Below are 23,374 nucleotides of genomic sequence, written 5' to 3' on the forward strand. Positions count from 1 at the left end.
GTATTTAAAACTTAAAATTTTCAAGTGAACATACTAATCTGCTGAAGATTTAGAATGTAGCGTCTATTCACGACTTCCGTATCATTCGCGTTACTAAAGATGGCTGGTACAGCTAGTAGTCCATTGCTTATGCGAATCTTAGCCGCTTCTGTCTCGGTGTCCAATCGAGCAGCCGGCATAATTAGAGATATAATGAAATCTGGCGATCTAGGAATCGTCGAAAAGGTAGGGTATTGTTCACTTTTTAACGGTGATTGACATTTTGGTCACATTCGGTATCCACAACCGATTGTATTTTGTACTTGTACATGCTTGTAATCGTGACTTGCCAATTGTGCATGAGTATCAGAACTATCAGTTCATGCTAATACTCAACTAAATATCCTGATAGGAGGGGTTATCTTTTCAGGAGCTGTTAATTAGGAAAAAAAGCTTAAGCATTTTCTAATGCATTTGTATATGTTATTACGACTTTTTGACATCATGCATATACGTACTATTTTAATTCGCTAATGTATCGTGTAGTTTTTAGTATTTTCTAGCATTTATTTATTCTGTTAATATATTAAATATTCAGCATTCTACTTTTTCACATAAAAAGAAAAGCTGGAGAGATTGTGCGGTTACAATATCTCTGCGTAAGATAAATAAGTTGTTAAGAAGCCTTTTGTAAACATATCTTCCTCTTCAAGTCATAACACCAGTAGACAGAACAACTACAGTTCTTCCTGGAATTTTGCAATGGCTTACTCTTATCTATACCATAAATAGCTTTGTTTTCAACCTTAGTATCAGTTTCTCAACCAATATCATGTGGTTTAGCACACAGTTATAGACCTCTCCAAAACGTTCTTACTGCTATCCTTTTGATACTGTGTTCATGCTTGCATGCAGCATTTTCTTTTTCTGCCTTGTATTTTTATTTGTTGCAATGTCTATATATAATCGTTTGTAAATAAGTTTGGTCTGTTTTGAACATTTTTTTTCAATCTGTAAGTTGAAGTACTTGTTTTTGTAAATTTCATTAAGTTGTGGTTGAGAAATGTGCTGCATTAAATCTGCTTTAATAATAATAATAATAAAAATGTAGTTTTAATTTTTGTTATTAATATTTTGTGCTGGTAGAAATTAAGTAAATTATATTTGACATGGATTTGCTCAGGAATATACATCTCTACATGTGAAAAGACATTTAAACTCTTTTAAACATATTTAAAATTTATTTTGAAATATAGAGCAATTAAATGTAACATTTGGTGGATTTCAGTATTTTTACATAACTCTTATGACAGAGTACATACTCAGGGCTTCTGCTTACTCAAAAAATTGCATACAGTACGCATTAAAAGTTCGGAGGACCCCTTTAATTTTCGTCAATGGGGTCCCCTTCAAATTTGGGCGAAGAACTGGGACCCCTTAAAAATCTGAAGAAGGGGTCCCTGGGACCCCAAAGAATTTAGCCTTAGCAGAAGCCCTGCATACTGAAAGCATTTCATCATCAAATTATATAGTTTACTGATATTTTAGGTCAGTATGTTATTAGCTATGGAATATTATGATTTTCAGATTTAGTTTTACCTATTTTAAATGTATATATGTATAAACTCATTTAGTATTTATAACTGTTAGTATTTAGCATTTTTTAATGTGTTTAAGTGGTTGGGCACCTATTTAGTATATTTTAGTATGTTGCATATACACTTTTTTTAAATACTGTAAGGCAGTGGTTCTTAACCCTAGGGGTTTGGTGAGTCGGTCTTAGGGGTTTGGTGGAGCCTCCGCTACGGAGGTCAAGACACACCCGCAATTCATGATGACACTAAAAAAGGGTTCGGTGAATGTGCATATGAAACTTGTTGGTTCGGTACCTCAAACAAGGTTGAGAACCACTGCTGTAAAGTCATACTAATAAAAAACAAAAAATGAAAAGACAAGAAAATGTTTTAGCAAAATCCACATTGTACTGTATAACTTCAATTGTGGCTGCCTATTCATGTTTTGCATTACATGTACCTGAATTTATTTTTAGCTTGTTTGAAATGAATGTCTGCTCCTCCATCAGCCAAGTAAAAAACTATAACACTGTTCCACCTAGAATCCTAGATAAATAAGCTGTACCAATATCTGTGGTGAGACATGTTTCAAAACTGCCCTGTATTTCGCAATGGCAGTGCTCATTTGTTGTAAATTATTTATCAACAAGGTGAAAAACTGTAACACTTTGATCAAAGGCCTATACCCATTTTCAGTTTATTATAATACATCAGCAGCATTAGCAACTGTGATAACTGCTTGTACATCAACAATGTGAAAAGGTGTAACACTGTTCTACTTAGCTAAGGCAAATAATGCAGATAATGTCCCTGGTGACATTCACAGGTCATAGCTGATCTTTGCACTTCCAGTTCAGAATATAGGTCACTGCTTGGTGCAAATCTCTTTGTGTGATCAGACCTGCTTGTATGGGTGGTTTTATCTCCTATCAAGTGGGATTACCCTGTTAGTCTGTTTCTTACTAACATTAACAGGAGCATAACATAAGCTTGTGCAAATTCTTCATGGATCAAACAACGGATAGTTTGTGCAAGACACAAAGCCTAGAGAATGTACCTCTCATCATGCAAATTTTGGCAGCTTCTTTTTGTGTCTCTGAGAAGGCAGCCAATGTCATTAGAAATATCATGAAAACAGGCAACTTGGGAATTGTGGAAAAGGTAGCTTCTATGTTTCTTTTTTAACTTTCATAATTCAGACATTTACACATAAGTAAAAACATGTTTAGGGTCTAAAATATATGAATTGCACTTGTCAGCATGGGACTTGCAGATCCACTAGACATGGGTGATCTTCATAATTCTGAATGGTGTTAGCATGGAGTGACCAAGTCACAAGCTGGGCCCTGGTAAAGAAGACCAGAATAAAACTTTGTGTTTTGAGGTTGAAGGTTGGGAAGCAGGAGGCGGAATGGAGAGGGTGACACAGATTCACATATATGTAGTGCATCTTTATATACTGTTCATGTCTTATTTAACATGACAATGTGTATTTCTTGTGTTAACAGGCAAAAAATGATCTTCAGACAGAAGCTGACAGAGCCGCTCAGCGCTGCATTGTTGCTTCTCTTCATAGGCAGTTTCCAAAGGTGCCCATCTTTGGAGAGGAAGTAAGAACATTATTCATATGGCTGTTTATGAAGGGGTGGGTGACTTTTTTCTATTTTTTTATATGAGATATATATATATATAGTATGAGTGTAAAAATTTTTGATTGTTTATTCTTTGCAATTAGTTGTAGTCTCAGCAGAAGTGAAAATCAAATATGTCTTCTAAAAGTGCATTCACTTTTCTAAATTTATAGAGTTTAGATCCACAAGATGTTATTCCAGAAGAGTTGATTGAAACAGAAATGAGTGCAGATGTCCTGAAACATCCATGTCCAACAGGGTTCCAGAACTTGAAAGATGATGATGTGAGTAAATGTGTGACTTAGCAAAATGCAATATGTGACAGATCTTCGGCTGTATGCAGATTGAAAAAAGAGATTTAAATATGTTTCCTCAAGGGAAAGAGAAGCAGAAGGGATTCAAAATAAGCAGTGATCATTATGTTGTAATGACATTTCCAGATAATGGCTTAGACTGCAAATGCTTAATGATATATTTCTTGATTATTTAAAAAGTTCAGAATATTAAGTTACTGTGTGACAGAGAAACAAATATATGACCATTTGTTAATCTCTGTTGCCACTCTGAAAGCAATTAAGTCTCATTGTCTGTATGAAGATTATGTTGTTTACTTTTGCAGATAGTGATATGGGTAGATCCTCTTGATGGAACAGCTGAATATACTCAAGGTCATTTTCCCTTTTAATCACATTGATTTGTATAAAGGAATACAGCATCAAATATGCTTGTAAACATCTTCCCAAATGGAATAAATTTATTTGTAGTGAGCTTTAAAATCTATCCATCACTGCTGGATAATGTTTTGGCTTATTCCTGATTACTTTTCATTTGGTTTTCCTTTTCATCCGTTTTATTATCATTTGCATATGTATATAGATGATTGAGAGTCGAGGCAGGCACATGGATGTTTTTTTGTACAGTTAAGTAAGAACAGTTTTATTTCATTTGCTAGTTCATGATAATGGGCCCTGGTTTAAATCCAGTTTTGCTTTGTTTTCAGCAATAAGACCTAGTAACAACTACAATAATTTGTTGATGAGTAATTATCAGTTTGGAAGAATATTGAATTTATTCACTAAAATGCTTTTCACAGTTTTCTACTCATTTCCTAGCCTTACAGCTTAATGAATCAGGTAACTTTATATGATGTAGATTGTAGAGTGTTGTTGATGATGATTTTCAGCAGTGTAGCTTGCAAATTTAGAAATTCAAGCATGCTTGAAACTTCTCTCAAATTTCTGTTTGAGGCTGAACACAGAAAAATTGTAGAGTATAAGATTTTGTATCCTGTAGCTGAGAGATATAACGCATACTACATTGTGCAGAAGCTATGCTGAGCTATGCAAAGACTCTGAATAACTGATATATACATGTATATTTTCTATAATTAAGAAGGCATCACTTTAAATTTGAAATAGGGAGAAATTACAATATTAGTTTGTATTTATTACATAAAAGTGCAACTGAGACTGTTTTTCCTGGACTAATTTATCCTTTCTCTTCTATTATTATTATAATTCTAGTAAAATAAAACGGAGAAAAATAATGTATTTTGTCTTAAGATTAATAGTGATTCTGTCCCAGTTATTCCTTGTTTCTTATTTATGGAAGAATGGTTATTTGCAGTTGTATTTTACTTGTGAAGTATTGATAGTATTCCTTTGGGATTCAGCGTATTTAACTCTGCTCTTGCAACCAAACTGTAATGCCCCCTTACTCACCTGTACTGAGCATTTAAGTATGTCCAGCGATGACTTCATTCGAAGAAAAAAATGTTGAAACTGGTTTGGAATTTTACATGGCACTCCCCTTTTAGATGATTGTTATATGCATGTTTATGTTTGAAGTTTGAGGCCTTGTAAAATGGCTAGGAATCTGGTGATATTCTATGGGCAACATTTTGAGTGTGCTAACACATTCAACTACAAATATTAATTTACTTATAATCATCATAAAATATCACAATTGAGATTAATTTTAAGAGAACTTATTTTGTAAGAGCCTAGTAAATTTATAAAGCCTTGTTTCCTTTTACTTCTGTCAAATCAAAGAAAATGACATTTGATTCAAGATCTGTTGATGACAATACACATTGTTTAGGTAAATTTAATAGATAAGTTACTTGAATATGGTTTTTGCAAAATGGTGAAGACAGAAAACTGTTTTTATTACTTTTCAGAATGAGAAGGCAGTTTTATTGTGTGTTAGGTTGTTTCAAACTTTACAAATGTCACACATTTTTCCGCTTTTATTGTTCCAGGACTCCTTGATCATGTAACAGTGCTGATTGGTGTTGCTGTCAATGGTGTAGCCACAGGAGGCATTATCAACCAGCCCTACCATAACTATCAGGCAGGGCCAGATGCCAAGCTTGGACGATGTATATGGGGACTTGTAGGACTTGGTAATCTTGTTTTTCTTTAAAAATAATGATAATGATAAATGTTCAATTTATGTAGTGCAGAATTATGCTTATATAGAAATGTGCTCGGCACTAAACCTAGATCAGTATATAGTACATGAAGGAACAAAAATGTGAGCAGTGATGAGGATGAAGTACAAAAGACAGTGAAGATACAGAGGTAACAGAGAGAGAAGACAAAGAGATAACAGTAGCAAGGAATAAAAAATACTCAAACAAGGGATATCATCAGCAGGACAGACTAATCAAGAGAGATAAAAGAAGAAACAGAGAAAAAACAGGTTAGTAATAGTAGTTGACTGTGTTTAGCAGTAGTGCTCACAAAAAAGATGTTTCTTTAATGCATGTTTGAAAGATTCAGTGGTGGGTAAGTAGTGGATATTAAAGAGAAAGGAGTATCATTGCTTTGTTCCACCATAACAAACTGGTGGCCATGCATTATTATTTTGGTTAATGGAGTAGATGGTGTGGGCTGGTCCGAGGAAATGCTAAGTGTTCTGGTTGGGGTGTAGGGGAAGAGAAGTTCACAGAAACTGGACAGGACAAGTGATTTCAGAGAAATTAAAGAAGAGCACTGACAACTTGTACTGAATGTGATCACAAACAGCCAGTGTAGAGAACAAAGGAAAGGAATAACATGGTCCTGTTTCCTTGCTTCGAGCACTATACCTGCAGCAGAGTTCTGTACTTTTTTTAAGTGTGTGAATGAGATATGCAGGACAGCCCAAAAGCAAGCCTGGATAGAATAAAAGGGTAGACAGGAGTGTTTGTAGTTTTGACAGTTGGCACTAATTGTACAGAGCTCATAATAAAAAGTCTGACAGACAGCTGGAACTTGTCAAGGGTCATATCAGCAGTAACGATGATGCCAAAATTCTTGACGAACAATGTGAAGGGAATGTTGACCTCACCACCACTGATGGTTTTGAGTAGTTGGATAGTTGTGTGTCATTTGTCATTTCATGCAGGGTTAGAAGAGAGCTTGTTTTATTGCCATTGTCAGTTTGTTCATGGACGTGTATAGGTGGATTGCTGTCTATCTGCCAAGACCAACGCTTAGCCTCTTGTGAAGTTCTCTGCTGTTAGTCTCTTAATCATTCTACTGCATAAAACAGCATATTTTTAAAATAAGGAACATTTTAAATTGCCACTGAGATGAAAGATTGCTGGCAAACATATAGATGTGTAAATTGCTTCCCTTCCTAAAACTGTCATAGGTGTTATCATATGATGACATAACATCTAAGAATTTATTAGATCCAACCAAGTATATAAAACTTTCACTCTGCAACTCAATCATCAGGTTTTGAATAAAAACTCAGCATAGATAAATTTGCTGGCCTTTTGTTTCATGATAAACTTTAGTAACATAATAAACTTAGCCCCCTTAGCATGACAATAACACTCACTGGCTTATAATTGAAGACTGTGAAGAAAAGTGGGTGAAGTTTGTTTTTTATTATCGCTGCTCTGAAGTTAACATTAGACCAAGAAACCTACACATTTTTGGAAAGGATAAAACTTGAACTTTTCAATAAAAGTAATGAAAATCGCTTTCTCCATGCTTCCCGACAAAGCCTTGATCATGGCCCATCGTGCTAAGAGGGTTAAGGAACTCCACACTTCTGTTGGGTTGAAATTCTATGGAAATCTCAGGTTTTTATGATGCTGTTTCAGGATCATTTGGTTTTGAACGACAAAAGCCACCAGAGGGAGAGAATATAATAACCACAACACGCTCTCATTCCAACCGTGCAGTCACAGAAGCTGTGGAGGCCTGCCAACCTTCCAGTGTGTTAAGAGTTGGGGGAGCAGGTCACAAGGTAAGAAAATTGCTTCTATGAAAGTATTATTTATTGCCACTATCATTCTGTCCCTTTTTTTTCCCCCCAAGTCCTAACGAAAATTTTGTTTTTGCTTATCTGCTTTTATTAGCTTGCTTTGTATCCAGCAGGCCAGTAGTGATACTGTTAGAGCCAAGCCATCCTTAAGTCGATAGTCTAGCTTGTTAAAATCAGCGTACTTGGCGGATGAGCAATAAACTGTCTGGTTTGTTTGGTTTGGCTTGTGTTCATTTAATTGCATCACTCTTTGACATTATTTTCTTTACATTGGAAGAACAAGTGTAGTTTGGAATTTGAAGTCTTCTGGTGTGTAGTAGCATTAAGTTTTGACCAGACTATCGTGTTTCATGAGTAAGAAAGAACAGGAATAAAGGAAACTTTCTTCATGTTAAACCAAAACCTCTTGGCCAGACCTTGTTTGTACACACATGCCGCCACAACATAAAATGTTAAAAAGCACAAAAATTCTGATTCATTCCAATGGTTGTTAAAAAGATATTTACTTCCTGGACTTCTTCTTTTGATATATGCTCTTGTGTTATTGCTTAGTCATCATTGTGTCAATAACAACTTTATAGGAGTCAAAAAGAGAGGATAAGTCATAACTATACACAACAAATTGGTCTGCTTCAGTGCTGCCTTGACTTTTTCTTTTAGGTTCTCCTTTTGATAGAGGGCAAGGTTCATGCATATGTCTTCGCCAGCAAGGGATGCAAGAAATGGGACACCTGTTCTCCTGAGGCCATTCTCCATGCAGCAGGAGGGCGACTGACTGACCTGTTAGGCATGCCAATTCCATACCACTCACAAGTTGCTTTTGGAAATTCTTCTGGTGTTCTAGCCACCGTTTCTAACCATGATTGGTATGTAAGTCAGATTCCTCAGGATATCCGGGAAATGTTCCAACCTGCACCAGACACTCCGCCTGCAAAGGTCTAGGCAAGGCTGTTTGATTGGTGGCTGTTCAATAAAATAGTTAAAGTAGTGGTATTGTCTGTCCTAGAATCCATATTTTATACATTTTTAGCCCACACAGATTCTTGGCAGGAGCATGCTGCCTAGTTCTGATTTTAGCATAAGGCTTCTTATAGTAAAAAAGCAAGACATTGTTTCATCCAATAACTGAAAGCATCATTCCATTTCTAGAAAAACATATTGAAATATTGAATATTGAATTGAATATTGAAAGCATTTGATGAACTTAAGAAATTAACACCACCTAAAGTTGTAAATATAATTTTACTTTTTTTTTCACTCTGATTTGATGAGAAATGTTTATACTTCTGTTTTAGAATGTTCTTGAAATTATTGATAATGATGGCAGTAATGGTGTGGCTGTGTGAGCATTAGGGCTAAAATGGGACTGTAGAATTTACTGAGCTTGCCTTTACTGAATACTGCTTCTTAAAAGTGATAGGAATGGTGGACCTGTTCCCTATGTATAACGTGCATTTGTATACTGTGCTTAATTTTAGTGCAATATACCTATTTTTCTTAATGATTCGTGTCTAGCATGCAGTTCATCGTTATTAAAATTAGGAAAATTCTGGGCCAATTGCATGTTTTCAACTGCAGTGTTGGAAGACATCCCTTAGATAAAACCTTACCAGTATACCACTATCTAATAGATGTAATTATTTCTTTTAGAGCTACATTTATAGAAAAGCCTTGACTAGTAACTGAAGTTTTATTATTTCTTATTGATAGTAACAGATACAGAATACCTGCATCCCAGGAAAACGGTTGAACAAATCTCCTTGTTTAAAAAAAAAAATGTTTGTATACGTTTGGTTATTGTTAAGCTAAAAATATATGGGCAAGTTGTTAGCAAGCTTTTACAGGTTAATGTGTATATAGTTTTAATTCAACTGTATTACTCCAGTATAATCTATTTTAGCAGAAGCATCACAAGAAAACAACCAAGCTTCCCTTCTGTAATGTATTATTCAATTTTACAGTAATTTTTTTTATTTGCTTGACATGTTTTCCCCTACAATGCTTTTAAAAACCGATAAAGTTTGTCAGAAAATAATGTATGAAAAATCTTACACTGCCACATTATAAAAACTTTAGCTTGGTAATTTTCTAATGAAAACAATGGCCATCATTAGATTGCACACTCAAGTCCTGACAATTTGTTACAGTTCTTCAGATGATGTATCATAGATGCAGATAGTTTTCTCACTACATATCCATTTGAAAACCTTTTTTTCAACGAAGTAGAAATCAACCTATCTGTAATGTAGTCAGCATTTTATCAATTTTATATTTACTGCAATATGCCTTACTTTGTAGGTCATCAGAATGTTTATCCAGAGATCAGGCATGTAATATGGAACAAAAATACTTTGAACTTTTCATCTGGAGTATTTACTGCATAAATATTAAATACTGTTGTTTCAATGGTGGTGATCATTGATAACTTAAGCCACTGTATTAAGACTACTTGCATCCACAAATGTGCGAACCACATACTGGTCACAGAGTATGCTCAATGCAAGTAGGCAGCTAAGCTGTTGATTTTACCAGGTGTTTACTAAGATACTTAGGCATTAATACCATGCATTGAAAGTTTCCATTCTTGTCGTCTTTAGATGGTGACTGCACCAAATTCTGCCCTGAATCAGTACAATTATTAAGGGTGCATATATTTAATGTTTATGGTAAAATTACAGAAAATTCCAGTTTTTTTCTTTTTATTGCCAAGTTTTTAAATGGATTTACAAATTTTATTTGTCACTTGATTTTCAAAAAGTTGGATGTTGTAATGCCATGTCATGTTAAACATAAAAAGATCTTAGAATTTATTTTTCATCAGATTTTGAAATAAAAGTTTTTCATCAATACTTCTTTCCTCAAATGAGAAACAAAAGTGGAAAAACAAGTTTGTTGTACCACAGCTGCTGAACGTCCAAAAGCATGCTGTTATAGAAAATGTGAAATCATGTACCTAACAGTTTTTTTTTGTTTACCTCCAGGTGCTTTTCTTTTAACCTCCTATTATCTTTTAGCAATTTCTGGCTCCATGCATCAGAAATGCTAATAGCAATGCTTGTTCATGTTCTTAACCACTGTCTACAATTCTTTTAACAAAATTTATACTTATTTCTTGCTTTAGTTTCAAAGCTGCTCCAGCTGTTAAAAAATACACAACTGTCATGCAAGTTATGAAGTTACCCCACCATATATCCTTGCACTTTTTGGCGATAGCTGGTGTGAAACAAATGAGCACAAACAGAAAAAGTGGCCATGTGACTTAACTTCCAATATTCACTGATTAAAAAAATTAATAAATAAAAAATAATGATGCCACTTATACATTTAGCAAAAAATTTAAAACTTTCAACAACAACAAAAAATCATTCGTAAAACAGTTTTTAGCAATAACCTTTTTTTTTTTTTGAGCAACCACCAGCTGTAGTTAAATACCATCACAATTCAAATATTGTACATTTTACTGGAGTGAAAACTTCCTCATTTCTAAATATTTTGCTTTTTCCTCAAGGATCTCCATCCATTTTTACTTGTCTCTGCTACATCTGCATGCGCGAGCACACATGCATGCACACATACATACCTATACATACGCAATATTATTTTGAATGAGAGAACCTTCGCAGTTTGTATGGTCCTCTACTTTGAGTGCCATTAGTAGAGTTATTAGGGTGTGATTTTTTCTTGCGCTTGCTGTGGGAGTCTGACTTGGATGTTGGAGATGATCTCTTTTTCTGCAAGACTGAGGCACAGCTGCTGCAGACCCTTAAAACAGTCAGTAGACATTTCTAAAAGGTCTGATAGCTATACACTTGGAAGAATAAAGACACAGCTCAAGGATATAAAGATACACATTTGCTGCAAATTTAATGCAGAGAAAAGAAAATAACCAGAATATTAATGTGGTGAAGATGCTGGCAAACCTGTAGTAACAGATAAAATACTATGGCTGAGTAAATATCTGGATAAATAACTAGATTCCAACAAATTCACAAAGACATTACTGATGGTTGAATTAAAATTGAAAATGAGATGCAGGATTTTTCTCATTGAATTAAGGTAACAGTTCATTTTGTTTTAGCAGCTCTTGGATGATGAGATCTGAGTGAAAGAACCCTACTAAAATATTTCACCATTAATGAAAATACTCACATCAAATGCTCCCTCAGTTCCCATTCCCAAAGCTGAGTATTGCAGTCTACACCAGGACACTCCTTCACACCCAAGGAACGCATCATTTCTTCACTGTCTTCAGGTATTTCTGGTCTGTATGAAAGACAATAATAGTTTAAAACATTCAAATCCCCTAAATAATACAAGATCACCCCAGCATGATTATATTATGCACAGTCATATAGCTTCCTACAATAATCAAAGTAGAGGTGAATGCAATAAGTCTAGTACAGCAGTGTGCATATTTACATGTTCTAATTTTCACTGGATGTAACAAAATTTGGCAGTGTACTTCTTTTGTTTTGATCATCAACAATTCTGGGTACATAGTTCACTAGTTTCCAAGGAACAAAAAAACCCCATCATGACAGGAAGGAAGAATGATAGGTTCTGGGTGTAACCTCTCTTGCAACAGTGTTTACAAAGCAACTAAATCTACAAAGAATAATTAAGCTCTTGAGTCCTCTAGAAAAGAACTACAGTAATCCCTCGCCACTTTGTCTTCATTATTACACGGTTTTTATAAGAAATTAATGGGAAAAATGATTTGCAGATCTACGCTTCTTCATGGATTTTCTGCGAAATTTGATCAGTGGAATATATATATTTTATGAAAAAAGCCTAAAGTGCATAAAAATATATTACTAATATGAATTTTAACAATAAAAAAATTATAAATAATAAAATTAATATGAATTACAGTAAATAGTGTATGTATTTACTCTGAAACGAGAACCAGCATCACTTGCCTGAGATGCTACACACCTACTCACAATTGTAAACAACACTGAAGTCGGCAACTTTGAAGCACTTAGATCTTCTGACTTTCTACCCACTATATCTTTGGATGTCCAAATCATCCAAGAAATGTTACATCTTTATTAGCACATAAAAAAATATTAATTAATGTGTGGTGAAACAGCCATAATAGCGTGGGCATGGATTGAAAGGTATTTTATTAATGTTAAAAAAAAAGGTGAGTTAATTTCACGAGTTTTTATCCTAGCCAGTGGTCAGTTGAAAAACTGCCTATTTAGTATCATTTTTAAGTGTATCAATCTCATCAAAATTTTGAATGAGGAATTTGCAAACATTAAAACTTAAACTGACACACCTTTTGATTCTTAAAAAAATTACACTGGCACTCTATACTGATGAATTTTTTTGAAAAATTACATGAAAATAATTGATTACGCTTTTTACTTTTTGCTCTTTGGTAAACAAAGCATGGAGATAACATGACAAGATACCTTTTATCAGGAAATGCATTGGGACGAAGACATACAGGACACTTTGTGAATGTGTCCCGTAGATTGCCATTTTCCACATACAAACACCTGACACACACACGGTGTTGGCAAACGCCCCAGACCATTTGTAGGCATGGGCAAAGGCAAACAATACAGTTGAATCTGCAACAGTGAACGAAAATATATGCTTGTAAACTACAATGCAGCTTTTTCTTTCGTAAAGCAAGGTTGGTTAGCGCACTTAAGTTAATAAGGTATTAAACAATCCACGGACATGCTCATGACACAAACACTTCTGCACAAGAAAAGACATCGTCGTTATGTTCCCATGAATGTTAAAAACAAGTTTTAAATTAAACCAGTCAAATAAATATGAACTGCCTACATATATATAATTATATAGACACGCACAGTCTTGAGTCAAATACCTTCTATCTTGCTACAGCGGCAAACGACATAGTGACAAACGTACTGTTTGGGTTTGTTTTGGTTTTTTTAACCGTCGTCTTTGTGATGACATATATTGTAGTTCATACATGTACGTCTATATTTAATTTAATAGTGAAATTAAAAACCCTCTTGCTTCATACCTTTGTTCGTACAACTCTTGTTTGGATTTTGAAACAGACGAGGAATCTGTTCGTGTTCTTAGATTCATCGTTAATCAACAGCTCTTTGCATGGACGTGTATACGCTCATGGCTCTTTGTAGTCCCCGCGTGCCTTGATCACGTGACAGCCCATGTGACCGCTCGGGCAGCCGTGTGAACTTTGCTATTTAGTATTTCATTGCGCAAAATCCTAACTTTACTCTAAGAAAAAGATATTTTCTTTGGAATTTGTATGAAAAATAAATTAGTGAATTCTTTACTGTGTCAAAGTTTCTTTACTGTTTCAAAATTGTTTACTTTCTAATCAACTTCTCAGAAGTTTGTGAAAAAGTTGGGGTTTTTTTCCCCCTCCTCATAGCGCACTGCGATGACGGATCTACACGTACAGTTGGATTTATTGTGACGCATAAGTGATCGCTTTTCGTCTGTGGTGTTTCTGATGCTCAGGATATGTACTTCTACCTTGTGTGAAATATAACATAGGGGCAAGGGGATCAGCAGAGATTTTGTGAAGCTTCATTTGAAATGGAACAAGGATACACCATTATGTCTAAGAACTCGAATGTCGGTGATGCATTTCCCAGCGCATTATCCTTTTCTACAGTAAGTTATGCCAATGATTATTTGACCACTACCAGAAGACCTTTGGCTTCGCTACCACCAGTTCCTGAATGTTCTACAAACGCTAATGCCATAGACCACACTGGTGAATCATTTACCCGCATTGACTCAGGTAAGGTCCCGAGAAAGAGCAGGAGTACTTGTATTTGTCTGTATACCTCTCTCTCTCCCACTGTCATTTTCTCAGATGACATGCAAGAATCCGCTTTTGATTAATTTTAGTTTATAGCGGTGGTGACCACATAAAAGAACTCAATAACCAAAACTGAACCCATCATTGAGCTATATGATCGTCTTAGGTTGCAACATTCATTCATGGTAGGATCATATGAGGGCTAAACAGATTGGTTAGGCATCAAATACAGCCTCATTGTGTGGAAATGTTATCATTCATCTGGAATACTGCTGCCACTCCAGTAGTACAGTTCAACAAATTTTTGTTTAAGGCTTTGAGTCTGCACCACCAAGTCCACCTTCAAGAGAAGTTGCAGCAGCGGTTAACAGAACTTCATCAACATATGAGTACATCAATCCCAGAGACCTATACTTGCACCCACTGTAAGAAAAAAAGATCAGATATGATACAGTATGTCTCCAGAGCATTATAAGCAAATGAGAGGTTGAACATCTGTCTACCCATGTTTATTCAAGAGAGTGATCTATGAACATAAATTTGCCTTGTTTACTGTAAGAGACGCAACATCTTTTGCTTCCTTTTGCAAGATAAGGGAAGCACTTGTTTAAAATGATCAGATTTTTAAAAGTCAGATTTACTATCATCTTAACTAAGTTGCAGATGTTTCTTTTATTATTATTATTTAAAAAGTGTCATGGCCAGAAAAAGGGTAAGGATAACAGGATAACTTAAGCTAAAGAGTTCAATTAATTTAAAAAAGACATTGAGTTTTAACCAACCCTTTACTGATTGTTTGATACGTTGCTATTTCTAGTCCAGTTAGAAGGTGTTCAGGACACTGTGAAGGAGAAAGCAATTCCTCAGCAAGAACAACAGCAACAGTTACAACTATTACCAACTCTTCCTTTCCGAACACAGATTCTGACTTGGATGATGCAGTACACTTTCAAAGGAGTGCAAGGTACCATTGCATTTATATATAACCTCTCTTAATGTGAATCCTTGATTTCTTGGAGTTCTGTATTATTGTGTAGATCTTAACTCCACAACACATCTAACATAAACTGCAAAGTCTGCCCATTTTTTTAAAGTAATTTAGCATATTGTAGAGAACATCATGCTTGAAGCTTGCCATGACCATCATACTTCCATCTCAAATGGTGGAAGACCAATCTGGAACCTACACTTTGCAGATGATATAGATCTGTTAGCATCCACTAACAAAAAACTGCAAGACCTCACTGACAGACATTTCAAATGCATATGGAATGGAGACCAGGACTGAAAAGAGCAAAGTTATAGTCAATGACAGCAGCAAAGCAGAGATCTATATAAACAGGATACAGCTTGAAGAAGTAAGCAGCTTCAAATACTTGGGAGCCACCCTCTGCAAGGACGGCAGCTCCACACCAGATATCCACATCAGAATCATGACAGCAACAGCGGCAATGGCTAGACTGGATAGGATCTGGCATAGCCATATGATAAGTTTACTACCAAGTACTAGCTGTACAAATATCTAGTAATGCCAAGCCTGCTCTACAGATGTGACATGTGGATTCAGCCTGCTGAAGTGGAAAGGAGAATCCAGGCATTCGAGAACAAGTGCCTGAGGAGGCTGCTCTGGATCTCATACAAAGAACACAGAACCAACAACTTTGTATGAAACAAGATTGCCACACTCGTAGGACACCAGGAACCTCTACTTTCAACAGTCAAATGTCGCCTTTGGCTGTCGAAGACTATCCTCCAAAGCACCTTAGTGGGTAGCCGACGCAGCGGTGGCCAAAGAAAGAACTGGCTTACAAACGTCAAAGACTGGACTGGTTGTCCTGTACAGGACCTGCTCACTATCGCCTATATTAGGCAAGAGTGGCAGGCCGTGTCAGCTACTTTGTCTATCCATGAGCTCCCCCACCCAACTACAGGTGCTGGTCAAGGGATGACTGACTGCATATTGGAAACTTTTTTTCATTTTGGGTAATAAAATTTTTAGGGTGCTGACTTCAACATGATTTTCACTTGATTTTATCTCTTGCAGACAAATATCTAACCAGATGTATCAATGTCTACAAAGAGCAGACACTCAAAGGTTCCCAAAACAGTCTCATTGCATATACCGGATGACTCTGGAGAAGCAGGTGCGCTGCCTGTGGCTTGCTTTGGTCATTCTCATTGTCATCACTGTTCTGGTTCTTGTTCTGTCTGCATACACCCTCTTTGGGGCAATTGCTGGTAAGTCCATCAGTGATTTTGATGTGACTTATTGATGTAAACAGGATAAAGCAGTATTTTAACCATTGTTATAACTTCAACCTTATTGGAAAAAAATGGTGCAAAGAATGTATACAATGATAAATATTTAGACTGTGGCTAGGTAGAAGACATAGACAGATGACATTTAAAAATGATTAATAAATTTGCATGATCTTTTAATTTCAGATATTCAGATTCACCTCCATAACAAGGATAAACAGATCCAAAGCATGGAATCAGAGTATTTAACACTGTCAAATAAGGTGAATCAGTTGTCTAATTTAAAGTTTACTTTGATAACAATTCCATAGAGGTTGAATTCAATACAATTATTATCCCTTTGGTGGTAAGGGTAAATGCATGATTCAGATGTGAAAACAAAAACTGCTACTTTGTATTTATATGTGGCACATTCTTTAGGAGAATTCTTTCATTCAGTTTTTGTTTGTTTGTTTAATGAACAAATTCTAATGTAATTGCATATTACATAGTCATTTTGTAATGATCTTGGCATAAAGAGTCGCCAAGAAATAGAAACACAACTACATTTTTTTCACCTTCATCACTAAATAATGGATTTGATTCGGCAAAGCGAGGTGAGGGTACTTCAGTGGTACTTAGTGAAGAACGAGCACAAGGGTAGCTGGCACCCCATGTGTTCCTCACTTCTCACTCTTTGATTGAAGCATTTTTTCTGCCATAAACTAAAAGTTCATTTTTAAACTGTGAATTATATCAGGAACAAACTATTTTATGACATATTGTGGGCTAAGTTTACATGAGGTTTTTGTCTTTCAGATCGGCTTCATGAAATATGTACGTAGTGGTAATGAATCGGTGAGTAAAGTAAAGAAATATATTCATTTACTATACATTGACATACACCCACACACATATATGTATATATTCATGCATGAAGAGCATGTGCTTATTTTTATGTATAATGTTCAAATATAAAATTGTCATTTGTAAAATCGGTTGCAAGAAAACAAGTGTTAGTGAAGTAGAAGCTATGTGATTTTACTGGTTTATTTTGATAGACTTATTTTAATGAAAGCTTGCTGTTACAAATGCTCTAGGTCTGATTATCTTTCTCTGCCATGCAGTACTTGCCAGACACTGAGTGGGCAGCACTGTACGTGAAGGAAGCACAGTCCTACCTTGGCACGAATCTTAGCAGTTTTACTTTAGAGCTTCAAAACATGAACATAAGCTTACAGACACAGCTTCAGGAGATTATCCACATTGCTGGACCCCAGGTGTGTGTCATGGCTTGCAAATTTTGTGTTTGTGTCCATGTGTACGTACATGAATATGTGTTAGCAAATGAGAAAGAAAGGAGAGTCTGCAAGAAAACTAGTCACAATGGTGAGAATGATATTTGCTTTTAAGGGATTTGGATAGATTTACTTTCTAGATGCATGCATATGTTTCTCTGGTTTGCTTGCATGTTCTTTCTCCCTCATTTTTTTTCTTTTATGCTGGCATGGTATTTTTTAAAGGGTATAAACCCATGCTTAAAGACCAACCTGAATGGTTTGCATTTTTTTCAGATATCAGCAGATATAGGTGGTATAAAACTAACCTGTAAATTTCATCTTCCAAAACCCATCCATTAATTATTCTCTATGATTTGTGACTGCAATCAACGAGCGCTGATAACATTGTACTATGTCACATTGGTACACCATTCACAACATTGCTGCAGTCAACAGGTACTAATTGTATACTTTGCTATCAGATAATTAACGGATGGGTTTTGGAGGCTGAAATTTACATGTTAGGTTTATATCGCCACTGTCTACTGATATCTGAAAAAACACAAACCATTTAGGTTAGTCTTTAAAGCAAAATTTCATCATAAGCTCAAGGCAGTAAAAACATGGATGGGGCTGAGAATAATGGTATTTATTTCAGGGCCCACCAGGAGCAGGCAACCTGAGCATGTGCACTTACCAGAACTTTACAGGCAGCGTGGGAATGGGTGGTGGGAGTTCATATACATCCTATGTGCCATCTCTTGAAACATTAGAGGTATATTATTATAATAATAATAAAAAAGAAGCATGCACATCATATAATCACATCTTATTTGGGTGTCATAACAGTGCAAGTTACTGAACAGTGATAAGAATAAATAGTAGGATAAAATCATTTAGGTCATAAAATAGAAATGGCGACAACATTGTGGTTACATCCTAGAGGCATAAATTTCTTAAATGTTTGAATTCAACTTGTTTACACCTAGATTTATATTTAAGTATGTTATAACTAAAAAACACAATGAATATTGATCTGGAGATTATGGATGCATTTAAGTGCTTTAAGATTTAAGAGTTTGCATCATGCTAAACACAGAGCAATAAGTTCATCACACTGTATTGCCCTTGTGGATTAATAAAGTTGTATTGTATCTCTCTGCACTCTGTAGGACAAAATAGTGATGTCAGTAGCTTGTGACGTACAAGGAGGCACACAGCAGTCTGTGGAGACAAATGTTCTTTCTGCAAACAAGTTCCAGTATCGCTGTAAATGTGATGGAACAACACCATCTGCAACTCATCGGCTGTGTATTATCCATTACTTGCTGTGCCCTCGCTTGTCATAAGTTTTGGGGATTGAAGAGCGTGTTGGCCAGTATTTCTGTTGTTTTCTTTTCTGCATGAGTGTTTATGTCCACAAAATGCTATTTTTAAAAGAGAAGAAAACTATCCTTTTATGGCAGGAATAACAACTTCTTGAGGAAGTAATGGCCCTCAGCTATTATTTTTGTTGTCAGAGCATCATTTCTTGAGGTATCTAGTCTAAAAAAGAGTCATTTTTAAAACAATTGTTGTTGTCAATATTAATATGTCAATATTAATATTTTAAAAATACTCAAAGCAACTCAGGCTTTTTCTAATGATCTGAGTTAATTTGGTTTTGTTGTACTTGGGTTGTGATCTAAATCCGAGGTTGACAAATATGCCGTCTATATGTTGATTGTATCACCAAATAAATGTTATTGCATATGGGGAGGTATGTACAGTATTTGATGACCAATGTTTTTTATCTAAACTGATTAAATTAAAGATCCTATAGCATGATTGAGGAAGAAGCAGTGTCTAAAGACAAAGCATGTAGAAGGCAGACCATAACCTTTGGTTTTCTTTTCATTTTACCCTCCCTCGAAAAAATTGGACCTATTATTACACATTAGTGGAAGAAAGGAGTTTTTATATTTACTTTTTTGTTTTAACCTTGCATGGTGATTTTAATACACATTTATCATATACTCTGTATAGCCAGATGTGGCATTTAGATAGATAAGACTATTTGTCCTAGAGCAGTGGTTCTCAAAGTGTGGTCCGCGGACCACTAGTGGTCTGCGAGCATAAGTCAGGTGGTCCGTGGCTGACAGTCGTGATATGTCAGCAAAGTGTTGTTTAAAGTGATGCATTCCTTGCATTAACATTTTAATTAGAAAGAACGAGGTGCGTAGTTTTATGTAAACTGATTACTATACTACAGTCACAGAAGTACATTTAGTTTTGAATTGTAATTAAACAAATGCGGCAATTTAAATTTGAAATTCATAGTACAGAGTGATTCTTAGGCCTTGGTGGTCCGCCATATTTTTTACTTAAGTAAAGTGGTCCGCGGTCCGAAATACTTTGAGAACCACTGTCCTAGAGGGTAATTAAATGCAGCTGTATGTAAGCACAACAACAAATCAACCATACCACAACACATTCATATACGTTTAGACTCTCGTGCAATCATGGTTAAGCTTACATATGATCTATATTCATTTGCACACAGTAGTGTTCAGAAGTTGCACGTCTAAAACAACAAAGGACAGCCTCAATGTGTTGGTCCTACATACTTGAACAAAGTGCAGATCAGCACTGGAAATAGTATCCAAGGCTGTATGCATTAAACAGAAGACTTGTTTGTGATACTGCTGAAGAAATGGAACAAAATTCAAAGGGCTCTTTACCCACTTCCTTTACATGTACATAAGATTGATGGTGGTTCCTCTGAAAACAGAACAGAGGAAGTAGGAGTGAAGGAATTTAATGTATAACTGATGAAAGGAAAACTGTTGGGAAATCAGCAAAATAATGATGCATATAAAATGACATTTTCTTGAGGGGAATGGTTATGAATACGCTGGTCTTTGTTTTTGTATAAAATGTGCTTGGTGTCGCATTTGAACTGAAATAATTATTGCTTTTTGTACCAAAGAATCTGTTGCCAGTTATTGCTATATTGTTTATTCTTACCATTAGATACACTGCCTTTTGTCGTATCAAGAAAGCTTGTTTTTGAAATTGGTTATTTTTGTTGTGTGTTTTGATGGAAGTTTATTTTGCAATATTACTGTGTTAGCTGATAGTGTTTCAAACAGTGGATTCTCTGAGTATCAGGAGTTTTTTGTGTGTTCAGTAGAGTAGATTGTTACCATTCCTGTTGTCACATCACTTGCATGTCAGGGTCCTCCATTGCCTCTGGCAACACAAATGGGGCTTTATTTAAGAGAACAGCGTTTTCAATACTGAGACAATACTGGTATAAATCTGGAAAAATTCAGATGTGAGCATTCTACTTGCACCAGATAAAGTATTTTGAAATATTACATGCTCCTTTTGATGATGCATATACTAAAACAATACTATACATTCCGGGTTGTCTGCTTTTTGCCCAACAGTTAGTGTCTGTCGCCAATACAGTGAGGGTTGGCTTTCCTGAGCTCAGCTCTCATCTCAGGCACACTGTTCTTTCTCTGCATGTGGCATCTGTTTACAGGGCTGGCTGTTGTGATATAGCCTTAGTTGCTGGCTCTGTATAAAACACCAAGACCCCTCCCTCCTGCTTACTTCCAGTTGACATCATTTATTTTCATTTTGAAAAGGCAAGTACCTGCTTTCAAACGTGAAATGATTTTGGGGTTAGATGCCAGCAGGAGACATCATTATAAACTAGCTGCCATTACTCCAGACATTTTATGCTTGAGCTTTTAAAACAAAAGAGAAATTATATTTTATTCAACTTTATGTGTTTGCTTGAAGTATTGTTGGCCTTTTTTGAAAAGTGATAATTACAGCTGTCTTCTTTTGTGCTGTTATGCACCCACCAGTTTGATGCATTCCACGGTTCCTTGGTATTCTCCACGTATCTTGCTAATGTCTGTGGAGTTTTATATAATGTTTATGCTAGTCAGATCTTAAGATAATAACGGGATTAGCTAATCAACTATCTGCTCTAATATAATTTTTTCTTTTTATGGATTCCTCCTTAATAGAGGAAGCATGCTGAAGTACTTTTCATTGCTGTATAAAAAGTTTTCGTGTGTCCGCTATTCATGTTGCTAAGGGTAGAATGGATGGCATACAAACCCAGAGGTATGCTTACCTGCATGATGCAGCGTGCTTTCCCCAGTTGACCCAGCTGTGGAGTTGGGTCCCTGAATCTGTAGATGGATGAAGGAGGAGCAGTGAGGGAGAAAAGACTGCCCTCACAAATGCTGGCCTTGAGGTAAGGTTTCCATTCCCTCACTTCCCTACATCCACAGGGTCACAGAACTTTATTTTTAACTGTTGCTGGATCTTGTCATGATCATGATTTTGTGTGTGTGTGCATCCGTCTTGTATACTGAAGTTAAGTAATCCACATTTAATGTCTTTTGAAAATGTGTTTCATGTTTATTTTAGGTCTTCATGTTTGTTAATGTATCTGTGCTTGGTACTTGATAATATATGTACTCTCAAAATTTCTGAACAAAAAAGTTAAGATATTACAAAGACTTATGCAGCAAAACCCATGCTGGACTTTCCTTAAGTACATTCCTATCTCTGTTAGTGGTACAGATTTCCGTCTTCAAATTTTATGCAGGCAGGAAGGTTTATTTGTTATATGGTGCTGTTAAAGTTTTTTAAATGTATATACAGTATGGGCAATACAGTGTATATAGTGAATTTTTAACTAGGGTTTTTTTTTCAGCCATGCAATAATATTTCTAAATGCGTTTCTAATTTTGGACATGTCTTAATAGAATTTGTAATAAACGACATTGTATGCTATATTTATGTTATCTGTCTCATCATTCATAAACTGCAGCGTGCTTTGAAGTGGGAGAAATATGTGAGTGTTACAGTTTACATCTGTAGCGTATCAGTGCAGCAGGGGGTGCAGTCACCGGCAAAGAGGTAAAGGGAGGTGTTTCTTTCAGTCTCATCCATGACCCGCACACCGTCAACAGTAATAATAAACCTTCGCTGTCGCGCCTACGTCCTGCACAACTCTGACCCAGGACTTGGTTCCGAAACATGCTATAGCTATTTGGCAGGGGTCTCAAACTCATTTTAGCATGTGGGCCGCAGTGGAAAGTAACAGCCAGTCAGCGGGCCGCACCACGAAAAGAAAATGTTTTTTCATTAAATTTTACGAACACTCCTGTCACTGCAGTTAAATGCTAAAATAAAGTTTTTATAATTATTAATTACATTTAGTGTAGTTTATTACATGCACAGGCAGTTTAGTTTATTAAAATAAGTTGACGTTGTCTCTGTCACTAATAAAAAAGCAGAAACTGTAGTTCCCATAAAAAGCACCAAGCACAACATACATGTACACCGCGGACGTGACCGCGGGCCGCACAAAAATGTTTCACGGGCCGCATACGGCCCGCGGGCCGCGTGTTTGAGACCCCTGCTATTTGGGGATATTAGTGAAAACAGATGACTTTTGTACCTCGGTTCAATATACTATTATCTATATTTGTTGCTTCTACAGTAAAGAGTCTGTTTTATATACTTTCTGCGTCGATAAACGTCACTTGTACGTGAGGGGATTTTTTAGGGGGATGTTGTTGCAGAGCAGGAGACGTTACGTGACAGTTGAAG

At 35.9% G+C, this 23,374-nt stretch overlaps 3 protein-coding genes across 6 annotated transcripts; 2 read left to right on the forward strand and 1 right to left on the reverse strand.

Moving 5' to 3' along the window:
• Window positions 1–69: 69 nt before the first annotated feature.
• LOC112569845 (3'(2'),5'-bisphosphate nucleotidase 1-like) lies at window positions 70–10,294 on the forward strand. Of its 4 annotated transcripts, none has more exons than XM_025247871.1 (8): window positions 70–225; window positions 3,062–3,163; window positions 3,358–3,468; window positions 3,804–3,852; window positions 4,297–4,317; window positions 5,445–5,588; window positions 7,284–7,429; window positions 8,108–10,294. In XM_025247871.1, the coding sequence occupies exons 1-8, from the start codon at window positions 100–102 to the stop codon at window positions 8,387–8,389; spliced, it is 981 nt and encodes a 326-aa protein (XP_025103656.1). In that variant the 5' UTR covers window positions 70–99; the 3' UTR covers window positions 8,390–10,294. The 4 variants fall into 4 exon arrangements, with proteins under 4 accessions (XP_025103656.1, XP_025103657.1, XP_025103654.1 ...); XM_025247869.1 differs by lacking the exon at window positions 70–225 and adding an exon at window positions 2,421–2,714; XM_025247872.1 differs by lacking the exon at window positions 4,297–4,317.
• A 527-nt stretch (window positions 10,295–10,821) lies between these two features.
• LOC112569847 (TNF receptor-associated factor 6-like) lies at window positions 10,822–13,625 on the reverse strand. The gene is made up of 4 exons (XM_025247874.1): window positions 13,458–13,625; window positions 12,868–13,029; window positions 11,597–11,710; window positions 10,822–11,209 (listed from the first exon to the last, which is right to left on the reverse strand). The coding sequence occupies exons 1-4, from the start codon at window positions 13,523–13,525 to the stop codon at window positions 11,044–11,046; spliced, it is 510 nt and encodes a 169-aa protein (XP_025103659.1). The 5' UTR covers window positions 13,526–13,625; the 3' UTR covers window positions 10,822–11,043.
• Window positions 13,626–13,630: 5 nt separating this feature from the next.
• LOC112569844 lies at window positions 13,631–22,554 on the forward strand. Its single transcript, XM_025247868.1, has 9 exons — window positions 13,631–14,210; window positions 14,545–14,656; window positions 15,049–15,195; window positions 16,276–16,469; window positions 16,677–16,753; window positions 17,289–17,327; window positions 17,597–17,749; window positions 18,408–18,524; window positions 18,922–22,554. Exons 1-9 carry the CDS (start codon window positions 14,003–14,005, stop codon window positions 19,096–19,098), a joined length of 1,224 nt encoding a protein of 407 aa, XP_025103653.1. The 5' UTR covers window positions 13,631–14,002; the 3' UTR covers window positions 19,099–22,554.
• Window positions 22,555–23,374: the final 820 nt, after the last annotated feature.

The sequence above is a fragment of the Pomacea canaliculata genome, linkage group LG8 (assembly GCF_003073045.1).
Source record: "Pomacea canaliculata isolate SZHN2017 linkage group LG8, ASM307304v1, whole genome shotgun sequence".
NCBI lineage: Eukaryota > Metazoa > Mollusca > Gastropoda > Architaenioglossa > Ampullariidae > Pomacea > Pomacea canaliculata.

Coding starts and splice junctions, on each gene's coding strand:
- LOC112569845 (XM_025247869.1), top strand. CDS start 2,559: ATGGATCAAACAACGGATAGTTTGTGCAAGACACAAAGCCTAGAGAAT. Junction 3,164..3,357: donor TGCCCATCTTTGGAGAGGAA/GTAAGAACATTA, acceptor CTAAATTTATAG/AGTTTAGATCCACAAGATGT. Junction 4,318..5,444: donor CTTACAGCTTAATGAATCAG/GTAACTTTATAT, acceptor TTATTGTTCCAG/GACTCCTTGATCATGTAACA.
- LOC112569847 (XM_025247874.1), bottom strand. CDS start 13,525: ATGAATCTAAGAACACGAACAGATTCCTCGTCTGTTTCAAAATCCAAA. Junction 11,711..12,867: donor AATGCATTTCCTGATAAAAG/GTATCTTGTCAT, acceptor TCTTTCATACAG/ACCAGAAATACCTGAAGACA. Junction 11,210..11,596: donor GAACTGAGGGAGCATTTGAT/GTGAGTATTTTC, acceptor GACTGTTTTAAG/GGTCTGCAGCAGCTGTGCCT.
- LOC112569844 (XM_025247868.1), top strand. CDS start 14,003: ATGGAACAAGGATACACCATTATGTCTAAGAACTCGAATGTCGGTGAT. Junction 14,657..15,048: donor GACCTATACTTGCACCCACT/GTAAGAAAAAAA, acceptor TGCTATTTCTAG/TCCAGTTAGAAGGTGTTCAG. Junction 17,328..17,596: donor TACGTAGTGGTAATGAATCG/GTGAGTAAAGTA, acceptor TCTGCCATGCAG/TACTTGCCAGACACTGAGTG.